This window comes from Leopardus geoffroyi, chromosome B4 (genome assembly GCF_018350155.1).
Source record: "Leopardus geoffroyi isolate Oge1 chromosome B4, O.geoffroyi_Oge1_pat1.0, whole genome shotgun sequence".
In the NCBI taxonomy this organism is placed as follows: Eukaryota; Metazoa; Chordata; class Mammalia; order Carnivora; family Felidae; genus Leopardus; species Leopardus geoffroyi.
Window position 1 is genome coordinate 11117947 of NC_059341.1, and position 19586 is coordinate 11137532.

The 19586-nt window shown below is 40.7% G+C and overlaps 2 protein-coding genes across 6 annotated transcripts in view; both read left to right on the forward strand.

Annotated features, from left to right (window-relative positions):
* Positions 1–3271, forward strand: part of DHTKD1 (dehydrogenase E1 and transketolase domain containing 1) — a 52370-nt gene extending 49099 nt beyond the window's left edge. For 2 of the 4 annotated variants that reach the window (XM_045462940.1, XM_045462943.1), the window contains 2 exons: positions 327–412; positions 1334–3271. In XM_045462940.1, the coding sequence (XP_045318896.1) occupies positions 327–412; positions 1334–1435 (188 nt within the window). In that variant the 3' untranslated portion in view covers positions 1436–3271. The remainder of the gene's footprint in view (positions 1–326; positions 413–1333) is intronic. The other 2 variants (XM_045462941.1, XM_045462942.1) reach the window with 2 other exon arrangements.
* Positions 3272–7890: 4619 nt separating this feature from the next.
* Positions 7891–19586, forward strand: part of SEC61A2 (SEC61 translocon subunit alpha 2) — a 35780-nt gene continuing 24084 nt past the window's right edge. For both annotated transcript variants that reach the window (XM_045464574.1, XM_045464575.1), the window contains exons 1-4: positions 7891–8040; positions 10115–10182; positions 11295–11360; positions 17453–17531. In XM_045464574.1, the coding sequence (XP_045320530.1) occupies positions 8034–8040; positions 10115–10182; positions 11295–11360; positions 17453–17531 (220 nt within the window). In that variant the 5' untranslated portion in view covers positions 7891–8033. The remainder of the gene's footprint in view (positions 8041–10114; positions 10183–11294; positions 11361–17452; positions 17532–19586) is intronic.

The following is a 19586-nucleotide window of genomic DNA, read 5'->3' on the forward strand; positions in this document are numbered from 1 at the left end:
AGTGAGGTGCTGGATACATGACTATGCATTTGTAAAAACAAAAAAAAAAAAAACAAAAGAACAAAAGCCAGGTAACACTATGCCATATTGGAAAGGCGTATATTTACTTGAGGAGAGCTATCCATACATACACACTATATATGTACATATGTGTATAAAAATGGATATGATGTGTCTGTGTGTGTAGATACATAGTGTATGTATGTACTCACTGTGTGTATATATACATATATATATATATGTATGTATGTATAGACTGTGTGTGTGTGTGTGTGTGTTATTGTACATTTACCTGGAATACTGAAATGAACTTTCTTCTGTTATAGATTTTATTTGGAGTCAGGAGGAGCCTCAGAACATGGGTCCATGGTGCTTTGTTTCTCCCAGGTTTGAAAAGCAACTGGCCTGCAAGGTAATGGCTTTCTGTCTTGTAATGTTTTGTGTATGTGTGTTATTTTTTCCTGGAGTGCCAAGAAATGGGTGTGTCCCCTGTGAGCCTGATGCAGGGCTGGAACCCATGAACCGTGAACCCATGATCTGAGCCAAAGTTGGGTGTTTAACCAACTGAGCCACCCAAGCGCCCCTCCAGTTGTTTTAAAGATAAACAAAAACATAAAATCTAATTTTAGGCTCTTTTCTCAGAATAAAATGTTGCATGTTTATCAAGAAAGACACATATGTGTACATGCTAGTATCATGTAAGAAAAAAATGATTATCCTTCAAACAGTAAAAGCCCTTCCCTGTCGTCTACTCTTCCCACTACTCCATTCAGAAGCCTTGTCCCAAAGCTCAGTATCCAGCCCTGGGGAGCAGGGTGATGAGGGGGTTTATTTTACAATGTGGGAGAAAAGGTGCCCAGTAACGCTTGTCCCAGGCTCATCTGCATAGCTGGCATCCATCAAAGGCCAAATTCTTCCTGATCATGCTGTAGGAAGGGAAGAACAATGAGAAGAGCAAATGTGCTTCTGTTTATCTTCCTATTCTGCTTCGATCAGGACTCAGTTTACACATTTGTTACTAGTTTGCTGGGCCCAAGTCATTTTCACCTATAGATAGTTCTAATTTAGGAAAATCTGCAGGTTAAACCAACTAATAATTACTGAAGAACAGGACATAATTCAAGAATTCATCTCACCTCATGGTGCCTGGAATTTAGTTTTTAGTTGTGACAAACATCTCCTTCCAGTCTATTCTAGGTAACTCATTATTTTGCCCAAAAGGTGATTTGTGGTTAAACAAGCTAAGAGAAATGCATGGACTGCCTTGGGAGAAGGAAGCAGGGCTCTCATCAGGTTCAAATGCCATTTTATTTCTTTTCTGCTCCAATGACAGCTCCGTCTTGTGAGCCGACCCCCTTTGCCAGCACCCGCTGTAGGAATTGGCACCCTTCACCTGCAGCAGCATGAAGATGTCCTCACCAAGACCTTTGCTTGATGGTGTCCTTCCAATCACTACTACTTCCTTTAAGAAAACTTCCATGAAAAGAAAGGCTTGCTTCTGTACTCTCCCCTTCCATTAGGTAACATGAAAAGCCTATGTCCCTCTAAGATGTTGGGATTCATGGAGGCAGTTTAACCAGAATATGTGGAATAGCCAAGGGCATGAATTATCCATGAATACATGAATCTGACCAGTCCATTGTAGCCTTAAAGGTACAGCAGTGTTTGTTTTGGTTCTGAGTTGTAGAGCTAATTCAATGAACCAGATTTTTTCAGGCCACTCTTTCTCATTAGCTAACTATATATGCCCAGGAAAAGTTCGTTAGCTGGAATTTGCAGCTCCATCCAGATGACCTCAACATCACTTCATTAATTCTGCCATTGTGACTATCAGTATTTTCTTTTGACATATTATCTAGTGCTGCTTTCCAGCCACTGTGAAGAATGTTTCACCAAATGCTGCAGCAAAACCATATTAGTCCTGATTCATGTTTTTCAGGATAGTTGTTTTCACCCGTTGTCCTTATATATCGGTCCCATTCAATACAACTCTCTGGATGTATAATCTTTTTGCACAGTATTATTAAGGAGTTTTAGCTACAATGAAATTGATTTGTGGGCTACATAGTCTCTTTCCCCCCCTAAATTGTTGTCTTGATATTTTTAATTGACTTTGGGTATCTGATGTGGGGATTTCAGCTCCTGGTCAGTCAGTCTTACTTCTGAAAGGTATGACAACGTGATGTGATGTTCATTCACAGTGTTTAAGGAGCTTTTTAACTTTGATGCTGGAGACTTCCCAGCACCAGGTACTTGGGTTTTACAGAGATCACCAACCCAGTCTGTTACTTCTGAAACTTTGTGGAAACATAACTAAACGGCAGCAAATGGTGTAGCTTTACGTGGCTTGGTGCTGCAGAGACTCGGCCATCTACCATTCTTGTGCCATGACATTTTTCTCCGAGGTGATGGAGGACATGCTGGCGCACTTTTCCTGGCAGCTGGTAATGTCTTTCAGAATCGATGTGTAGGTTATTCTGGCCACAGGAGTGGATTCATGATTCACATCTTAAACGTATGCGTTAGTGTATTGATTTAATATTTCTGTAAAACTCACATCCTTTTTTTATCCCTATGCACCTTAATGCTTCCTTCCTGCGTCAAGCCTTATAAATCACGTCACTTTGTGCCATGCATGTAAATCGGTAAAATTACAAAGGTCCCTTTAATGAGAATGGTTTTCAATGTGGTATACTGAACTGGAAAAACATAAAAGCACTGTCATGTTTTTTAGATCTCTTGGCTAAACATTTCAAAGTTTAAGCACATAATGAGATGGAAAACTGGTTTGTTTTTTTCATTTTTTTTAAGTTCAGTTTAGATTTCTCCAAATTTCTAACTTTTCATCTCTGGTATCTTATTACACTTCTCCACCTCGAGCCATCAAATGTGTCTTCTGAAAAAGAAGATGTCTCCTGTATCTTAACCTTCTTACTCTCAATCATGATTGCAACACGGGTCAGCATCTTGAATCACCTTGTGGGAAGGGACCATTTAAAGAATTCCAAATCAAATACTCTCATTAGAAAGTATGGGATAAAAATATAATCACAAAGTAAAATAAAAATATTTTATTATATTTCTCAGAGAAAATCGATAATGTGATATTTGTATCCTGTTTATATCTATGCTAATTAAGTTCATGTTCAATGAAGAGCAGACTTAAATGGGGTATTCAGTGAATAGAAATTTTAACAACCGTGAAAAAAATGTTCATTTTGTCTCAGGTGACATATTCATTGTAAAATAAATTTTTCTTCCTTAAGAACCATTTTTCCTCTGTCTCCTTCTCTCTCTGCCCCTCCCCTACTCGCTCTATCTCTCAAAAATAAATAAAACATTAAAAAAGAGGTGAGGGGGGCGCCTGAGTGGCTCAGTTGGTTGAGTGTCCGACTTCAGCTCAGGTCATGATCTCATGATTCGTGAGTTCGAACCCTGCATTGAGCTCTCTGCTGTCGGCGTGGAGCCGGCTTCAGATCCTGTCTCCCTCTGTCTCTGCCCCTTCCATACTTGCTCTGTCTCTCTCTCAAACATAAATAAACCATTTAAAAAAAGAACCATTTTGCTCAGTTTTCTGTCTGCATACTATGAGGAAAATATTCTAAAGCATAACCTCTTTTAGCCTGACTGTAATTACCTCTGAAATTTTATTATTTAAAAATTCCTTGACTGACAATAGAAATCGTATCCCTTCTACAAAACTGAGGAAATACAGTTGAAAGAAATTAGGGGTTATACAGGAAGGAAGTCACAGATAAGAGTCAAGACTTTTAGATCCTGGGGTTCCAAAAGCTTCACCTCCATTTCTCTTGGATTTACTTGGGTATTTGGTTTTCATCTTCAGCTTCTCATAAGTTTCAGGCTAAAACCATCACATTTTCAGGACATTTGGACAACATGCTTAAATCCTCAATATTTATTACCCATGATGACACAAATAAACAACTCCTAAATTACTCTATGGAAGTTGTAGTTCATTGTCATGGTTGTATTTAAATCTGATAAAACAGTCTAAAGCACACTGTCATTTCCCCAATTGACATTTGCAAAATCAGTTAATTTTAGAAAACTTTTAGTAAAAGTGTGTTACTCTAGAGCTGTTTCCCTGTGTCTTCTCTGATTCATATGGAGAACAGGCTACAATTGAACAAAAATAAGAAATGACCCTGTAAGAGTAGAATGGTATTTCCTCAATAGTTTATTGGACATCTGCATATATGGCATTGTTCTGGACATTAGAAATACACAGGAAGAAAAGAGAACATGGTTTGCCATTTGTCTTCAGTTGGACTAACCATCTATTTGAGAAGACAAAGTATTTTACACGTAGGGAGAAATGTTCTTGTTGGATGTACTAAGACAGTGTGGGATGTCAAGGTAGAGTGAGATTCCTGACAGCTGTAGATTAGGTGGCATATTGTGGTTATACAACAAAAAGTCCTGAGTAGCACGTAGTCGCAGAAAGACTGAGGGATGTTGAAAGGGTAATTCACAGCAGTGATCTAGAGTGTCAAAGTTTATTCCAGGCTCTTACTTGAAAGATGGAGTTGTAGCAGAAATAGAAAGTAAAGAGAAGTGCAAACAACTTTCCTTCTGTCAATTAGACTTTCAATTTCACACATCTTTACTGAAAGGAAATTATATTCATGAAACTACCTCATAATCTAGGGTCAAAACTGTATGTAAGTCAACCATTTGCAAGTCACTGTAGATGATGCCATCTAGCAGTTTATGGATAATAGGGAAGATTAGACAAGTATGAAAATGATTAATACAAAGTAGAGTGAGGTAAGAATTACATCATAGGATGTGAGGTTATAACTAGGGCAAACTGGATTTTCCCAAAGTGGCTAGAGCAGTATTTTGCTCCATCTGCCCTTCCAGAACCTTGCCACAACCACACCTAGAGGTAGAGTCAAACTTCCACCTCTCTTGAGGTTGAGCAGGACTTTGTGGGTGCCTCTATGAATATGATACACTGAAAGTGATGTTGCGTCACTAACAAGGTCCCCCTTGGCACCCAGCAGCCATGTTGTGAGGAAGCCCAGGCAATGTGAAGAAGGACTGTGGAAATACTGGAACTGACAGCTTCAGCTGAGGTCTTAGCGCACAGCCAGCTGCAAATGCTGGACTTGTGAGAGAGCCTTCTGATTATTCAAATCCCCAGCCTTGGAGCTATCCCAGATGACCCCAATTAGAGCAGAGACCTGTGCATCCCCAGCCTAAATCGCCGTGTGTGTGTGTGTGTGTGTGTGTGTGTGTGTGTGTTCAAAGATAAATAATGCCCCACACGGGTTACAATGGTCAGGACAGCTTTTAATCAGTAGTATACTATTGCAGTAGAAAAGAGTCCAAAAGGGCTAGTATCTAAGAGCTCACCAAACTCCACACTCAAAAAACAAATAATCCAGTGAAGAAATGGGCAGAAAACATGAATAGACACTTCTCTAAAGAAGACATCCAGATGGCCAACAGGCACATGAAAAGATGCTCAACGTCGCTCCTCATCAGGGAAATACAAATCAAAACCACACTCAGATGTCACCTCACGCCAGTCAGAGTGGCCAAAATGAACAAATCAGGAGACTATAGATGCTAGCGAGGATGTGGAGAAACAGGAACTCTCTTGCACTGTTGGTGGGAGTGCAAACTGGTGCAGCCACTCTGGAAAAAAGTGTGGAGTTTCCTGAAAAAATTAAAAATAGACCTATCCTATGACCCAGCAGTAGCACTGCTAGGAATTTACCCAAGGGATACAGGAGTACTGATGCATAGGGGCACTTGTACCCCAATGTTTATAGCAGCACTCTCAACAATAGCCAAAATGTGGAAAAGGCCTAAATGTCCATCAACTGATGAATGGATAAAGAAATTGTGGTTTATATGCACAATGGAGTACTATGTGGCAATGAGAAAGAATGAAATATGGCCCTTTGTAGCAACGTGGATGGAATTGGAGAGGGTTATGCTAAGTGAAATAAGCCATACAGAGAAAGACAGATACCATATGTTTTCAGTCTTATGTGGATCCTGAGAAACTGAACAGAAACCCATGGGGGAGGGGAAGGGAAAAAAAAGAAAAAAAGAGGTTAGAGTGGGAGAGAGAGCCAAAGCATAAGAGACTCTTAAAAACTGAGAACAGGGGCACCTGGGTGGCGCAGTTGGTTAAGGGTCTGACTTCAGCCAGGTCACGATCTCGCGCTCCGTGAGTTCGAGACCCGCGTCAGGCTGTGTGCTGATGGCTCAGAGCCTGGAGCCTGTTTCTGATTCTGTGTCTCCCTCTCTCTCTGCCCCTCCCCCGTTCATGCTCTGTCTCTCTCTGTCCCAAAAAATAAAAAAATAAATGTTGAAAAAAAAAAAAAAACTGAGAACAAACTGAGAGTTGATGGGGGGTGGGAGGGAGGGGAGGGTAGGTGATGGGCATTGAAGAGGGCATTTTTGGGATGAGCACTGGGTGTTGTATGGAAACTAATTTGACAATAAATTTCATATAATAAAAAAAAAAAAAGAGAGAGTCCAGAGTGAACTGAACTCAACTTTAATTTGTACAGAGGCAACTGGAGTTTTAAAGGGAAATTAAAGGAACAGGGAGGGGGTGGATGGGGCTCAGTAGAGTCAGGGAAGTGAAAAATTAGAGCTGGAAGGAGGAAGGATTGGTCCATGTGACACCCTTGTGGGTTTGTTAGCTGGTGCTTATGGAAGTTAGGCTCCTACCCTCCTCAGAGTCTGGGAGACAGAAACCCTTATCTTCAGGTGTTGGTAAATTTTTCTGGCAGTTTTGAGTTTTCCAAGGCAGATTCTCTAAGGGAGAGCTAATGTCATCTTAGGGATGGAGCTGTCAGAAATTTTGTTTCTGTTTTAGTCTCTCTAGTCCAAGGTAAAGCCTAGTGGAGAAAGGGCTCATAGGAGGCTGGATGGAGTTTGGTCAAGAAGAAAAATCTCTCTCTCTCTCTCTCTCTCTCTCTCTCTCTCTCTCTCTCTCTCACACACACACACACACACACACACACGAATAATTTGTTTCCTTCTTGGACACAGATCTAAGCATTAGAACAGATCACTGGATTTGGTGATTATGGGTCATTAGTGGCCTTTGAAATAGCTTGTTTTATTAGAAGTTAGAGCAGAAGTTACACTGCAGGGGGTTAAAATTGAGTTAGGAAATACATTTGAACGGCTTCTGTGTGTCAATCTTGTCCTTTAATTTTCACACCTTTAGTTCGCAGCTATTATCCTTATTTTACTGATGTAGCTCAGAAAGGTTAATTGCCCAAAGGCATTAAGAAGGAGAGGAGGGATTAAACTGTGGGGCTGGCTGATTTCTAGGATTGCTTTCCTTTACACCAAGCTGTCCAGGAAGGGTAAAGAGGACAAAATCCTGATCTCTGTATGTCAGAGAAGCTGAAGAAGGATCACGTGTAATAGTGGAAAGTTCATAAGCTATTAACCATAGCCAAAGTGTCACAGATTTTTGAAAGCTTCCAAGAAGTTCCGATAAGGCGGGAGCAAAACAAAAAAGGCTGTTAGGGTCAACACTGGTTCTCCGGACGGCTTAGCTCCACGTCTCAGGGCCGCGACCCTCGGGCGGCCGCTTTGGCCGGGTCTTGACCCGTCGCGCGGGGCGCCCGGGAGGCCTGGGCCGGACCAGGCGGTCGAGGAAACTGCCACTGCTTGACACCAAGCTCGCAGACGAGCTCAGGCAGGAAAGGCTCCAGCAGCCATGGTCTCGCCCAAGCTCCCGAAGCCCGCAGCAACGCGGGAGCACGCCCACAGGAGCGCCGGCGGTAGCCATGGCAACGCGCAGGGACGTCCGCCGCGCTGTCTGCCAACTGCCTGGGCCTCATCGGGGGGCGGGGCATCATCGGGGGGCGGGGCCGGGCGGGGGCCGGCGCGCGGGTCACGTGGTCCAGGGCGGAGTCTGCGCGGGGCCGGCCAGAGCGCGTCGCGAGCGGGCGGCGAGACCCAAGCCGCGGGACCCGAGCGAAGGCAGGGCCGAGGCCGCTGTGCCCCGCCGGGCCGCCTCAGCCGCCGCCATGGGCAGTGAGTAGCGTCGGCGCGGCTCTCGCCGGGGTGCGGGCCCCGACGGGCTGCGGACGGTGGGGTGGGCGCCCGCCCGGGGTGGCCCAGCCTGGGGGCCGGAGAGGCACGGGCCGCGCCGGGCCGCTGCGGCGGGCGCGGGCCGGGGGCCTCCGCCGAGGCTCCTCCGGCGGTGCGGCCTTGCCCCGGCTGCTTGCGGGGGCCCGCACCCGGAGGCCCGGGGTTTGCGCTCGCTGGGTGACGAGGAGCGGGGGACGGCGAGGGGCGGCCAGTGGTTTTGGGGGCGGGGAGTTAGGGAACCGAGTGAAACCTGGACCACTTCTGATTTTTCAGGAGCTTAGGAAGCTCGTATTTTTATTTCCAAATCACCCTTCCTTGGCGTGTTAGTTGGGATGAATAAAGCGCCCTGGTTTGTTTGGTTTTTTAGAAAGTGATGCATGGCATATATATATATGTTAGGGGAGGAAAGAAGCGCGATTGGTAGCATAGCGTTTTCCCTAAAATTTTCATTTCAGTCATTTTGTAGCGTTTACTGAAAACTCACTGTGTGTAAGGCTGTATAAACCTCAGGGTAGGGACAAGGCCTTGAATTATGGGCATCTTTGAGGGCCATCTCCTAAACACTCAACACCACATGTATTCACATAGATACTTACATAGCTGTTCAGATGTTTGTTGGATGAGTGGGTAAGTGCAAACGGGAGCCGTGCCCCCATTGGCCAACTAGTGGACATTTAGAAAGGAAGTGGAGGAGACCCCTGACCTTGAATTTACAGTATAATCGGTGAAATTCTGCAACACAAGAATGGACAAGTGGCTGACAAAAGCATTGTTTGAACTCTCCAACACAAATGATCATAAAAAGCCAAGAAATCTGGGAGGGGATTTGGATTGAGGTGGGGCAGAAAAGGGATAAAGGGGTCTAGGAAGTTCCCGATGTGATTAATTTTTGTTTTGCATAGAGAATAATTCTTCCATAATTCAGATTTGCTTTCCAAATAGTCCAGAATCGTACTTGGGCAGTGAATATCTTCCCATGAGAATTTCTGAATTCTTTTGTCAAACATCAGTGACTGCCATCATTTTGAGAGTTTCATGAGATTATCGAGTCAACTTTTGGTTAACTGTGAGAGCGTAATTACTCAGGTCCGTGTTAAAACAATTTCGTGATGTTAGTATACAGAATCCAGTGTCTGTAGGGGAAGATGATCATAACTAATAGCTAGTTGTGCCTTCTTGTGTTTCTGCACATTACAGACGCTGGCAAAGACTGAGAGAATATCATCTTCATTCTCCCGTTCTTTGGCAGGAATTGACTTAAGCTATGCCAGAAGATAGTGTTTATCCTTAAAGAACTTTGGTTTATCTTACTTTTGTATATAATGAGTTCTCTGGGAAAGCAGTACTTTCTAATGAAATGTAATTGTCATTTTCTGGGCTGATTATTACACATACACAAGTACTTTGAGATTGTTATGTGGGAGAGCAACCAGGCAATGAATGTTGACCTAGTGAACATAGTGAAGTAGAGATTGTATGCTTCAAAAAGAGCTATCTATATAGCAGGTGGTTCCGCGATGTTTCTCACGTATCCATTTCAGTGTCTTTCCATCTAAAGTCAGTCCTGCAGTCTAGCCCATTTCCTGTTGCACTTTCCTTCTGTATTCCTCCTCTGGTAGGTCTTATTTTCTTCTCTGGCGTATTGTCTTGTGGGTAACGTAGTAGACTGCATTTGCTTCCTTTGATGTATTTTGATGCTCGTTGAATTATTCCTTTTCTGTATATTATAAAGCTGGATTCAGGCACGAGGAAGCAAAATCATGGTAAAAGAATGCTTGTATTGCTTCCACTGACTAAATCCTTAAACCTTTTGGATTCTTTTGTCCCTTAAATTATTTCTCTTCCCTGATGTATTTGAAATGGAGAACACCATGATTACTTTTGGAGGTAGGAATGGGATGGATTGCCATTGAAAGTTAGAGAACATTTGTATTTGTTTCTGTGAAAAGGTACATCTCTTTTTAAAAACTTTGTGATAGGGACATTTATTCTTTCTTTCTTTTTTTTTTTTTAACAGTCAAGTTTTTAGAAGTTATCAAACCTTTCTGTGCAGTTCTACCAGAAATTCAGAAACCTGAAAGGAAAGTAAGTATACCATTTTGGTAATATAGAGGGCAGCTAAATGACTTGTGCTCCTGATGGATTTACCATCCCCAACCCTCTTATGGTGTAATTGGAGAAATATTACCTGCTCCTCCTTGCAAGAGGCACGAAGTGAGTAAAACTAGTATGGGCCAGTGTAAATCCAGATAGGTTATCTTGTGGTCTTAAAAATGACGGTTCTTTGAGGTTGACATTTCCAAACCAAGTGTTTCTTTGGCCTGCCTGTTAGATAAGATACTCTTCTATCTCTGGTGATCCCACCGTACTATGAATGACCCAGTCTGCTGGGTCACTTTGGAGGACTACAGCTGTTTTACATAAATGAATTAAATTGTGCAAGTATAGACCTCGCATTTCTTGATCATTCAGTACAAAGAAAAATTACAGAAATGCATTCAGAAAATAATGTGACTGTATCACATTGTTCTTCCATCACTGTACACTTTTGGAGCTGAGGTATTTAAATTCAGAAATAGTGTTAATCCCGAAGTGGCCAATTCCCAGACAGTCCTCTTCTGCTGTGCTTGTGATATCTCACAAAACTAATGGGAGAGGGATGTAGAAAGAAATAAGGAAAACTTGTGTTCATCTTATTGTTTTATTTACAAGCATATATATATATATATCTATGTATTTGCAAGCAAATATATATATATATATATATTTTTTATTACTTTGAGGTTTTAAAAATAGTTGTTCCAGGTCCATGTTAGGCGTCCCAAGAAGCTCTAGCTTTTCATATTCCGTGAAATATTCGTAGCATATTATCATGGGCACCCCAGCTTTGCACAATGCTGTTAACTGAAGTGCATGCGTATTGGGTCTGTGTCTTGCATGTTGTCCTTTTTGGTTTCCGTTAACGTCGTGCGGTGTGATGGGGCCTGTACGTAACTTACTTAACTCTTGGAAAAGGAAAGTAAGTTATGTTCGAAAAGTTGAGCTGTTTGCTTTGGCTGCTACTAACTAGGTGAGAGTATTGTAATAGCAACTAATCGGAGCATGTCACGATGCGGAATGTTATGCTTTAATGTGGAATTTTGCCCTGTGATTGCGGTTTCCTGGTTTTGATGGCTCATCCTCATTTTGTTGTACAGATCCAGTTTAGAGAGAAGGTACTATGGACTGCTATAACTCTCTTCATTTTCTTAGTATGTTGTCAGGTATGTAAACCAAATACTAATTAGATATCTATGCAATTGTTGGAGGGTTTTGGTTGGTTAGAGTTTGAGAAACTTATTTTAGTTAAAACAATAAATACCATTTGAGCATTGTTATTTTTAATCTGACTTGGTGACGAAAATGGTTACCTTGTTCTAGTTTTTTTAGTAGTGGGTTTGAACATTTTTTCCTTTTTTTCTCTTAGCGTGCAGTTAATAATCTTTATCCACTTTTTTCTTGAGATTTTTTGTCTTCCTGATTTAAGATGGATTTTTGTATATAAATGTGTTACACCTTTGACATATACATTGCAAATGTATTTTCTGTTTTGTTTGCCTTTAATCATGTTGTAAGTAGCATGTATTGATTTAAAAATACCCCAAAGTCAAATACTAGAACCCCAGTAATATGCTGTATAAGTTGATGAAATTCAGTGATGCGTTTAAATGATATTTTGCAGAGATTAAGTTCACAAAATGAGAATAAATGTGACCTGTCCATGTCATGGGATTGTCGTGTGGATTAAATTAGATAATTTAGGTGAAAGTTGTTTGAGGATTTTGAAAAGCTATTGAGATACATATAAGGAAATATAAAAAAAAATTGTATTAGGAAGCAGTGGAGTACATTAAGCCCATAGTCTGGGGAAAAGCTAAATATATTTTTTTGAAGAGTGAAATGATTTGATCATTAATATTTTACTACTGTATGTAGTTTAAAATTGTTTTGGGTGGTCAGGGAGAGAGAACTTTTTTAAATATGGAAAAGTAGAAAAAATAATCTTATTTTTACCGCTTTTAACATCTTAGAAGTTCCCTTCCTCTCCATAAAAACAAAAAACAAAACAAAAAAAACCACACAACTTTATGAAGGTATAATTTATGTATGGTAAAATACACTCATTTCTTAAGTGTACATTTTGAAGTATTTTGACAAATGTATACACCCACATATCTAGTACCTCAGTGGATATAGAACATTCTGTCACTCCAGAAAGTTCTGTGTAATCTGTCTTAGTCAGTTTTCACCTCACCCCCAGTGTCAGGCAAGCACCGATTTGCTTTCTGTACCTAGAATTTGATTCTTTTCTTTTCTTTTCTTTTTTTTTGAATTTCACATAAGTGGAGTCATAGAGTGTTATTCCTTAGCGTCTGACTTCATCACTGGCTTTTTGAGGTTTGTCCGTGTGTTTGGTGTACCAGTAATTCATCCCTATTTCTGAGTAGTGTTCTGTTTTAGGACTATATCATGATTTGTTCATCTCTTTTTGGACGTTTGGGTTTCCAAATTTTGGCTATAATAAAGTTGCTGTGAACAATCCTATGCAAGACTGTGAATATTTGTTTTCCTTTTTCTTGGGTGAATACCTAGAAGTAGAATTGCTGGATTGTATGGCAATTATAGGTTCAGCTTTATAAGAAATTGTCAAACTTTTTTCTAAGTAGTTGTCCTGTTTTATATTTTCACCAGTCACGGATAGGAGTTCCATTTCTCTGCGTCCTTGCCTACCCTTGATACTGTTCGGCAGTTCAGTACTAGTCCTCTAACGGGTAGGGTTTTAATTTGCATTGTCCTGATAAATGATGTTGAAGTTTTAATGTGCATTTCCCTGCTAAATTATACTGAGCAACTTTTTCATGTACTTATCAGGTGTTTAGCTTCTGTGAAATACCTTTTTCAAATCTTGTGCCCATTGAAAATAATTACATTATTGCCCATTGAGTTGTATGCATTGTAAAATATTTTCTGGATTAAGTTCTTTCTCAGATGTATGTACTGTGAATATTTTCTCCTAGTCTATAGCTTGGCTCTTCATTTTCTTAATATCTTTTGAAGAGCAAACATCCTAAGTTTTGATCAAGTCCTTTGATGGCCCATGGTGTTTGTTTCCTGAGAAATTTTTGCCTCTTCTAAGGTAGTGAAAATTTTCTCCTGTGTTCTTCTAAATATTTTACAGTTTTAGCTTGTATGCTTTGGTCTGTGATGTATTCCAAGTTAATTTTTGTGTTATGGCATAAGGTAAGGTTGGTATTCATTTTTTTTCTGTATAGATAGCAAGTTGTTGAAAGGCTGCCCATTCTTCATTGAATTACCATGGCATCTTTGTTGAAAATCAGTTAGCCATATAAGCATGGATATATTTCTGTACTCTGTTCCATTCCACTGATGTATATTCCATGATTGTTATGGTCAACCACACTGATTACTGTAGCTTTATATTAAGTCCTGTAATCAGGTCATAAAAATCCTCCAACTTTGTTTTTCCTTTTCAAAATGGTTTTTGGCTTAAGTAGGTTCTTCATATTTCCATATAGATTTTAGAGTCAGCTTTGTCAGTTGTTATACGAAAGCTTGCTGAGATTATGGTTTTATTGCTTTGACTTTATAGATAAGTTTAGAGAAAATTACCATGTCGACAGTATTGAATCTTCTAATCCAAGAGTCAGCAAACCTTCTGTAAAGGGCTAGGTAGTAAATATTTTAAGCTTGGCAGCTAGAACCCAAGAACCATAAGAACTGTGTTGCTCAAAAACTGTGGCATTTCTCACGACTGTTTCATGCAGTAAATTAATTTATGCATTTTATATTACTGTATTATTTATTTTTTTCCCTACAGTATGATTGCACAGTTGCCAAGCTGTGTTTTTTGTCTTTCTCATGCTTGGGCAGTTCTGCTGGTGATTTCTTGATTCTTTTACCACTGAATCTCAGGTTTATTTTCCCCTCCCAGCCACAGTTAAAGGGCTTGGGGTCTCCTGTTCTACCCCATTGTTCTTTGACCTGAGGGAATGGCGGGAGGGGTGATGAGCCGTGAGAAGCGCAGCGAATGCTCCCTGCACTCTGCTTTCTCTCTTCTCCTGGGTGGTTCTCACCACGCGACTGAGGAGGGCTCTATTCCTTCCTAACCTCAGATCAGGTCCCTTTTTCCCAACTCAGGGCAGCCCTGTAATTGTCAGTTGGACCAGCAGAGAGCCCCACTGCTCACTTCTCTCATCCGTTTCTTCCCAGCTGCTGTTTCTACTCCCTTCTAACCAAAGGAGGCAAAAAAGATAAGGCTGTCCGTGCAGATTGCTGTTCTCCAGGTTTGGAATGTTGTGGGAATTGTGAGGAATCTCTTGCCTTCCATTTTGATGGTTGGAGCCGCCTTGGTGCTGAGTCTCTATCTACTTCTCAGTTGTCTGTGGTTTTCTCGTGCCCGTGACCACTAGTGCTTCAAGTTTACGATTCTTTTCTTCTTTGGCTGTTTTACAGATTTTTTTTTTCCTTTTTCTTTTTCCTTAGCTTTTTTCAGTTGTATTAGCTTTTACTATTTTATACTTTTTAAAAAATCGTGTTTTCTTATGCACTGGGGAGGATATTGTGTAACTGAATTGCAGCTCACCACCTTAGCCCAGAAGTATTTTGCTTGGCTTTCCATTCCCACTGCCTTTGGAAATCCCTACTGCTAATTTTCTTTTGTCTACCTTATCGGTTGAGGGTTTTCATTAAAATATAGAACACTTCTCTGAAGTACTGTACTGTGTCTTGTCAAGTTGAAACTGATTATTGTATGTAATTTAGGGCAAAATCCGGAACTTTGCAACTGTGACGGTCACAGAAAATAGCTCCTGTTGCTGCCCAAATACTGTTGTACATAAACCTATAGCTATGGATTTTACTAAGAGGAATAAAATTAAAATTAGACACTGAGTTTAATAATCCTGTTGACTACAGGAAAGGAGGGAATGCCCTTACTTAGGGGAGTTTGGCTCACTTTTTCTTGTTCAGTGTCCCACAAATTGTCTAATTGTGGAGGAAATGGCCATTTCCATCAGGTGCAGTTAAGGAAAGTAATTTGACTGATTGACCGCTTTCCACTTAGGGAATGTTGTGATGTAGACTGTCCTATAGTGTTAGTTTTAATACAATAACTTCCTTCCTCCCTGTTTCTCACGTTAGCTGAAGACCATCTGCAGCATTAGGGTACGCGTAAAATATCCATGCTTCTTGCTTCAGCAGTTTTGCTTACCCAGCTAATAAATCCAGACATCTAGAGAGGTTTAGGTTGACCAGATGGGTCATTCACCATTGTTGGCAGCATCTTTTGGAACTTAAAAAAGAAAAGCAGCTTTATTATAAAGAAGGTTTTTGAGATTGGAAATGTATTTTTCTTTTGTGTCTGATCTCCACATGGGGAGGGGAGGGGTATGGCCTGGTGCTGTGTCCTAAACATTGGTCGTATAATACAAAACGTTCTGAAGTTAAGAATTTATTTTGTTTTCTGATTAAAAATTAAGACGCACTCACTATAGAAAACTTGACCAATGCTGAAAAGAATAAAGTCAACCATAATCCTACCCCTACAGATTAGTATTCTTCAAGATTGTAAATATTTACACTTAGTTTTATCTTCTGAACATATTTTATAGTGTTGAACTTTTATTCATACAATTCTGCACCTTTCTTTTTATCCCAGGGTTTCTCAGCAATGGCGCTGAATTTTAGGCCAGTCAGTTCTTCGTTGTGGGAGCACTGCAGGATGTTCAGCACCCCTGACCCCTACCCACTAGATGCCAGTAGCATCTCCCTTCAAGTTGTAACAGTTGTCTTCAGATAGTGCCAAATGTCCCCTGGGAGGTAAAATTGCCCCAGGTTGATAACAACAGTGTCATACTTCCTGTTGCAAAATAAGCACTTCTATATGCTATTATAAGCTGCTTTAAGTATAAGTTTCAGTGGCTGAATAATATTCCACTGTATATATAATACTCAGTCTTACATTGCGAGTGTGACTGTGGCTGTTCTTAGTACCCATAGCTTAGCAAAAATTATTTTATGACTAGGTAGATATATCCTATAATTTATAGGTTGTGGTATTTTTTTTAAATGTTTATTATTAAAAAATTTTTTAATGTTTATTTATTTTTGAGAGAGAGACAGAGAGGGAGAGGGGAAGGGCCAGAGAGAGAGGGAGACAAAGAATCTGAAGCAGGCTCCAGGCTCCATGCTGTCAGCACAGAGCCCAGTGCGGGGCTCAAACTCACGAACCACGAGATCGTGACCTGAGCCGAAGCTCAGGATCATGACTGAGCCACCCATGTGCCCGGAAATGTTTCTTTATTTATTTTGAGAGAGAGAGAGACAGAGAGAGAGAGAGAAAATGAGCAGAAGAGGGGCAGAGAGAGAATCCCAAGCAGGCTCTGTGCTGTCATCACAGAGCCCGATGTGGGGCTTGATCTCACTACTGTGAGATCATGACCTGAGCTGAAATCAAGAGTTGGACGCTTAACTGAGTGAGCCACCCAGGTGCTCTGGTAGGGGTATATTTTTTTTTTAATTGTAAAACACACATAACATAAAATTTACCGTCTTAACTATTTTCTTTTTTTTTTTTTTTTTAATTTTTTTTTTCAACGTTTATTTATTTTTGGGACAGAGAGAGACAGAGCATGAACGGGGGAGGGGCAGAGAGAGAGGGAGACACAGAATCGGAAACAGGCTCCAGGCTCTGAGCCATCAGCCCAGAGCCTGACGCGGGGCTCGAACTCACGGACCGTGAGATCGTGACCTGGCTGAAGTTGGACGCTTAACCGACTGCGCCACCCAGGCGCCCCATTAACTATTTTCTTGAATGCTTTATTTACTCTTGAGACAGCGCGCGAGCAGGGGAGGGGCAGAGAGAAGGGGACAGAGGATCCGGAGTGGGCTCTGCCCTGACAGCCCAGAGCCTGATGGTGGGTCTCGAACTTGTGAACCACAAGATCATGACCTGAGCTGAAGTTGGACGTTTAGCCGACTGAGCCACCCAAGCGCCCCCACCGTCTTAACTTTTTTAAGTGTACAGTTGAGTAGTGTTAAGTGCATTTACGTTGTTTTGCAACAAATCTTCATCCTGCTAGGTATTTTTACTAGTAGATTGCTATAAGTAGTGATTTCTGTTTTTTTTATTTTTGTTAAAAAAACTTTGCCTTTAGGTACACTTGTTTTGTTACAGAACATGGGAAGTAATACTATTTTTTTAAGTATTGCAAATATTAAGTAATTGAACTATGAATTAAGTTCCAACTTAATTGACATAATTCATTTTTAGAAACTGTTTTATGTAATATTATAGATACCACTGTTTGGAATCATGTCATCAGATTCTGCAGATCCTTTCTACTGGATGAGAGTTATTCTTGCATCCAACAGAGGTATGGACTTCTGCTTTTGCCTCCATGCTCGTTAGTACCGACATCAGATAGATGGGACAATGTGGAAACAACTATTTTGTTGTCTACAGGGGTGGGGAGCATATGGTAAAAGAAACTCGTTGCCTAAGAGAAAGAGAAGAGACCAACACATAAATACTTACAAAACTCCATGTATTGTAATAATAGAAGTGTGTATGGAGTGTAGATGTACAACGGAGAACAGAGGGATAGCGCCAGCTGGAGCTTTGGTTCTCCATCCTTTTATGGGTCATGTTTCCTTTGAGAATCTAATTAAATTTAAGTATACTCTCCTGAGAAAAATTCGTATACACTCACACACACATGTTTTGCATAAAATCTCAGGAGATTCACAGACCCTCCAAAGTCTGCCCTTGGGTTTTGTGTGGGACTCAATGACCCTGATCTGCAGTGTCAGAGAGCAGACAGTGCTGGAATGGCATTTGAATTGGAACTTAGTGTGTGGATTCATGGGAGAGGGAAGCCTGAGCTAACAGCACGTGTGTGTAAGGCAGTGGCTAAAGAGATAGGTAGGGGCTGGATTATGAAGGGTTTTGTTGGTAATTTTTTTAGATTAAAATAGTAATATTGGTTAATTATTTTAAAATGCATCAGAATTTGTATAGTTAAAAAAATTTTTTTTAAACGTTTATTTTTTTTAAACGTTATATAAGCGGGGGAGGGGCAGAGAGAGAGGGAGACAGAGAAGCAGAAGCAGGCTCCACTCTGTCAGCGCAAAGCCTGATGTGGGGCTCGAACCCATGAACCGTGAGATGATGACCTGAGCCAAAGTCAGATGTTCCACCAAGCCATCCAGGCGCCCCAAAATTTGAATATGGTTTTATATAAAGCTGAAAATGAAAGTCTCGCATGTCAAGGTTAACTCCTGGGAAGGTAATGGATTGGTGAATATCTATCCAGACCTTTTCTCTGCATATACACTCACATATGTAAATTTATATTTAGTTAACCCTTGAACAACATGGGTTTGAAACATGTGGGTCTACTTCTACATGGATTTTTTTTGGTAAATACAGTGCAGTGCTGTAAATTTGTTTTCTGTTCCTTATGACAGTCTTCATAACATTTTCTTTTCTCTAGCTTATTTAATTGTAAAAACACAGTATATGATACATATAAAATATGTTTTAATGACTGTTGATGTTATTGATAAGGCTTCCAGTCAACAGTAGGCTATTAAGTTTTTGGGCAGTCAGAAGTTATATGTGGATTTTTGACTGTGTGGGGCGTCAGTGTCTCTAACCCCTACATTGTTCAAGGGCCAACTGTACTTTTTCTTTTAAGCTAAAAATAAGATAAACTATGTCACTATTCTATTACTTTAGCGTGTTGACTTAATATTTTGGATGAGGTATTTCATTTAATGGCCATATACCATTCCATTAGATGGATATGCCATGATTTTTTCAAATTATTCAGATATTTATTGAGTTCTTAACTGTGTGCCAAACTTTGTGCCAGGTGCCGAGATTAGAGATGTGGTCACGACAATGTCCCTGTTGTCATGGAGTTTATAGTACGCTGTTTGGGGATGTAGCTTCTACATGAAGTGTATTTTGGGTGAGGGGAGAGACATTTGAGCAGAGACCTACAGGACATGATATGGAAGGCCATGTGAAGATCTGGGGAAGGAACATTCTAGGGAATAGCGTGTGCCAAGGCCCTGAGATGGGGGTGTGTTTAATGTGTTCAAGGAACGATGAGGAGTCACTGTGGCTGGAAGAAAATAAGGAAAGGAGTAATGTGGTTGCAGATGAGTCCAAGAGCCAGATTATAAATGGCTTTGTAGACAAATGGAGGAGTGTTTCAAGTGTGATTCCAGGCCACTAGGGTCCTCTTGAGTCTCACATTTAGTGTTTTCCCCGATTTTGTATCATAACCGGTGTTACCTTGACACAATCACTGTTAGGCTCTGTCCTGTAATTTTTTAATACAATTGATTTCTAGGAGTTTGTTTGCAAGATATATACACCTACATTTTTGATAGATAGTGCTAAATTATCTTCCAAACGATTT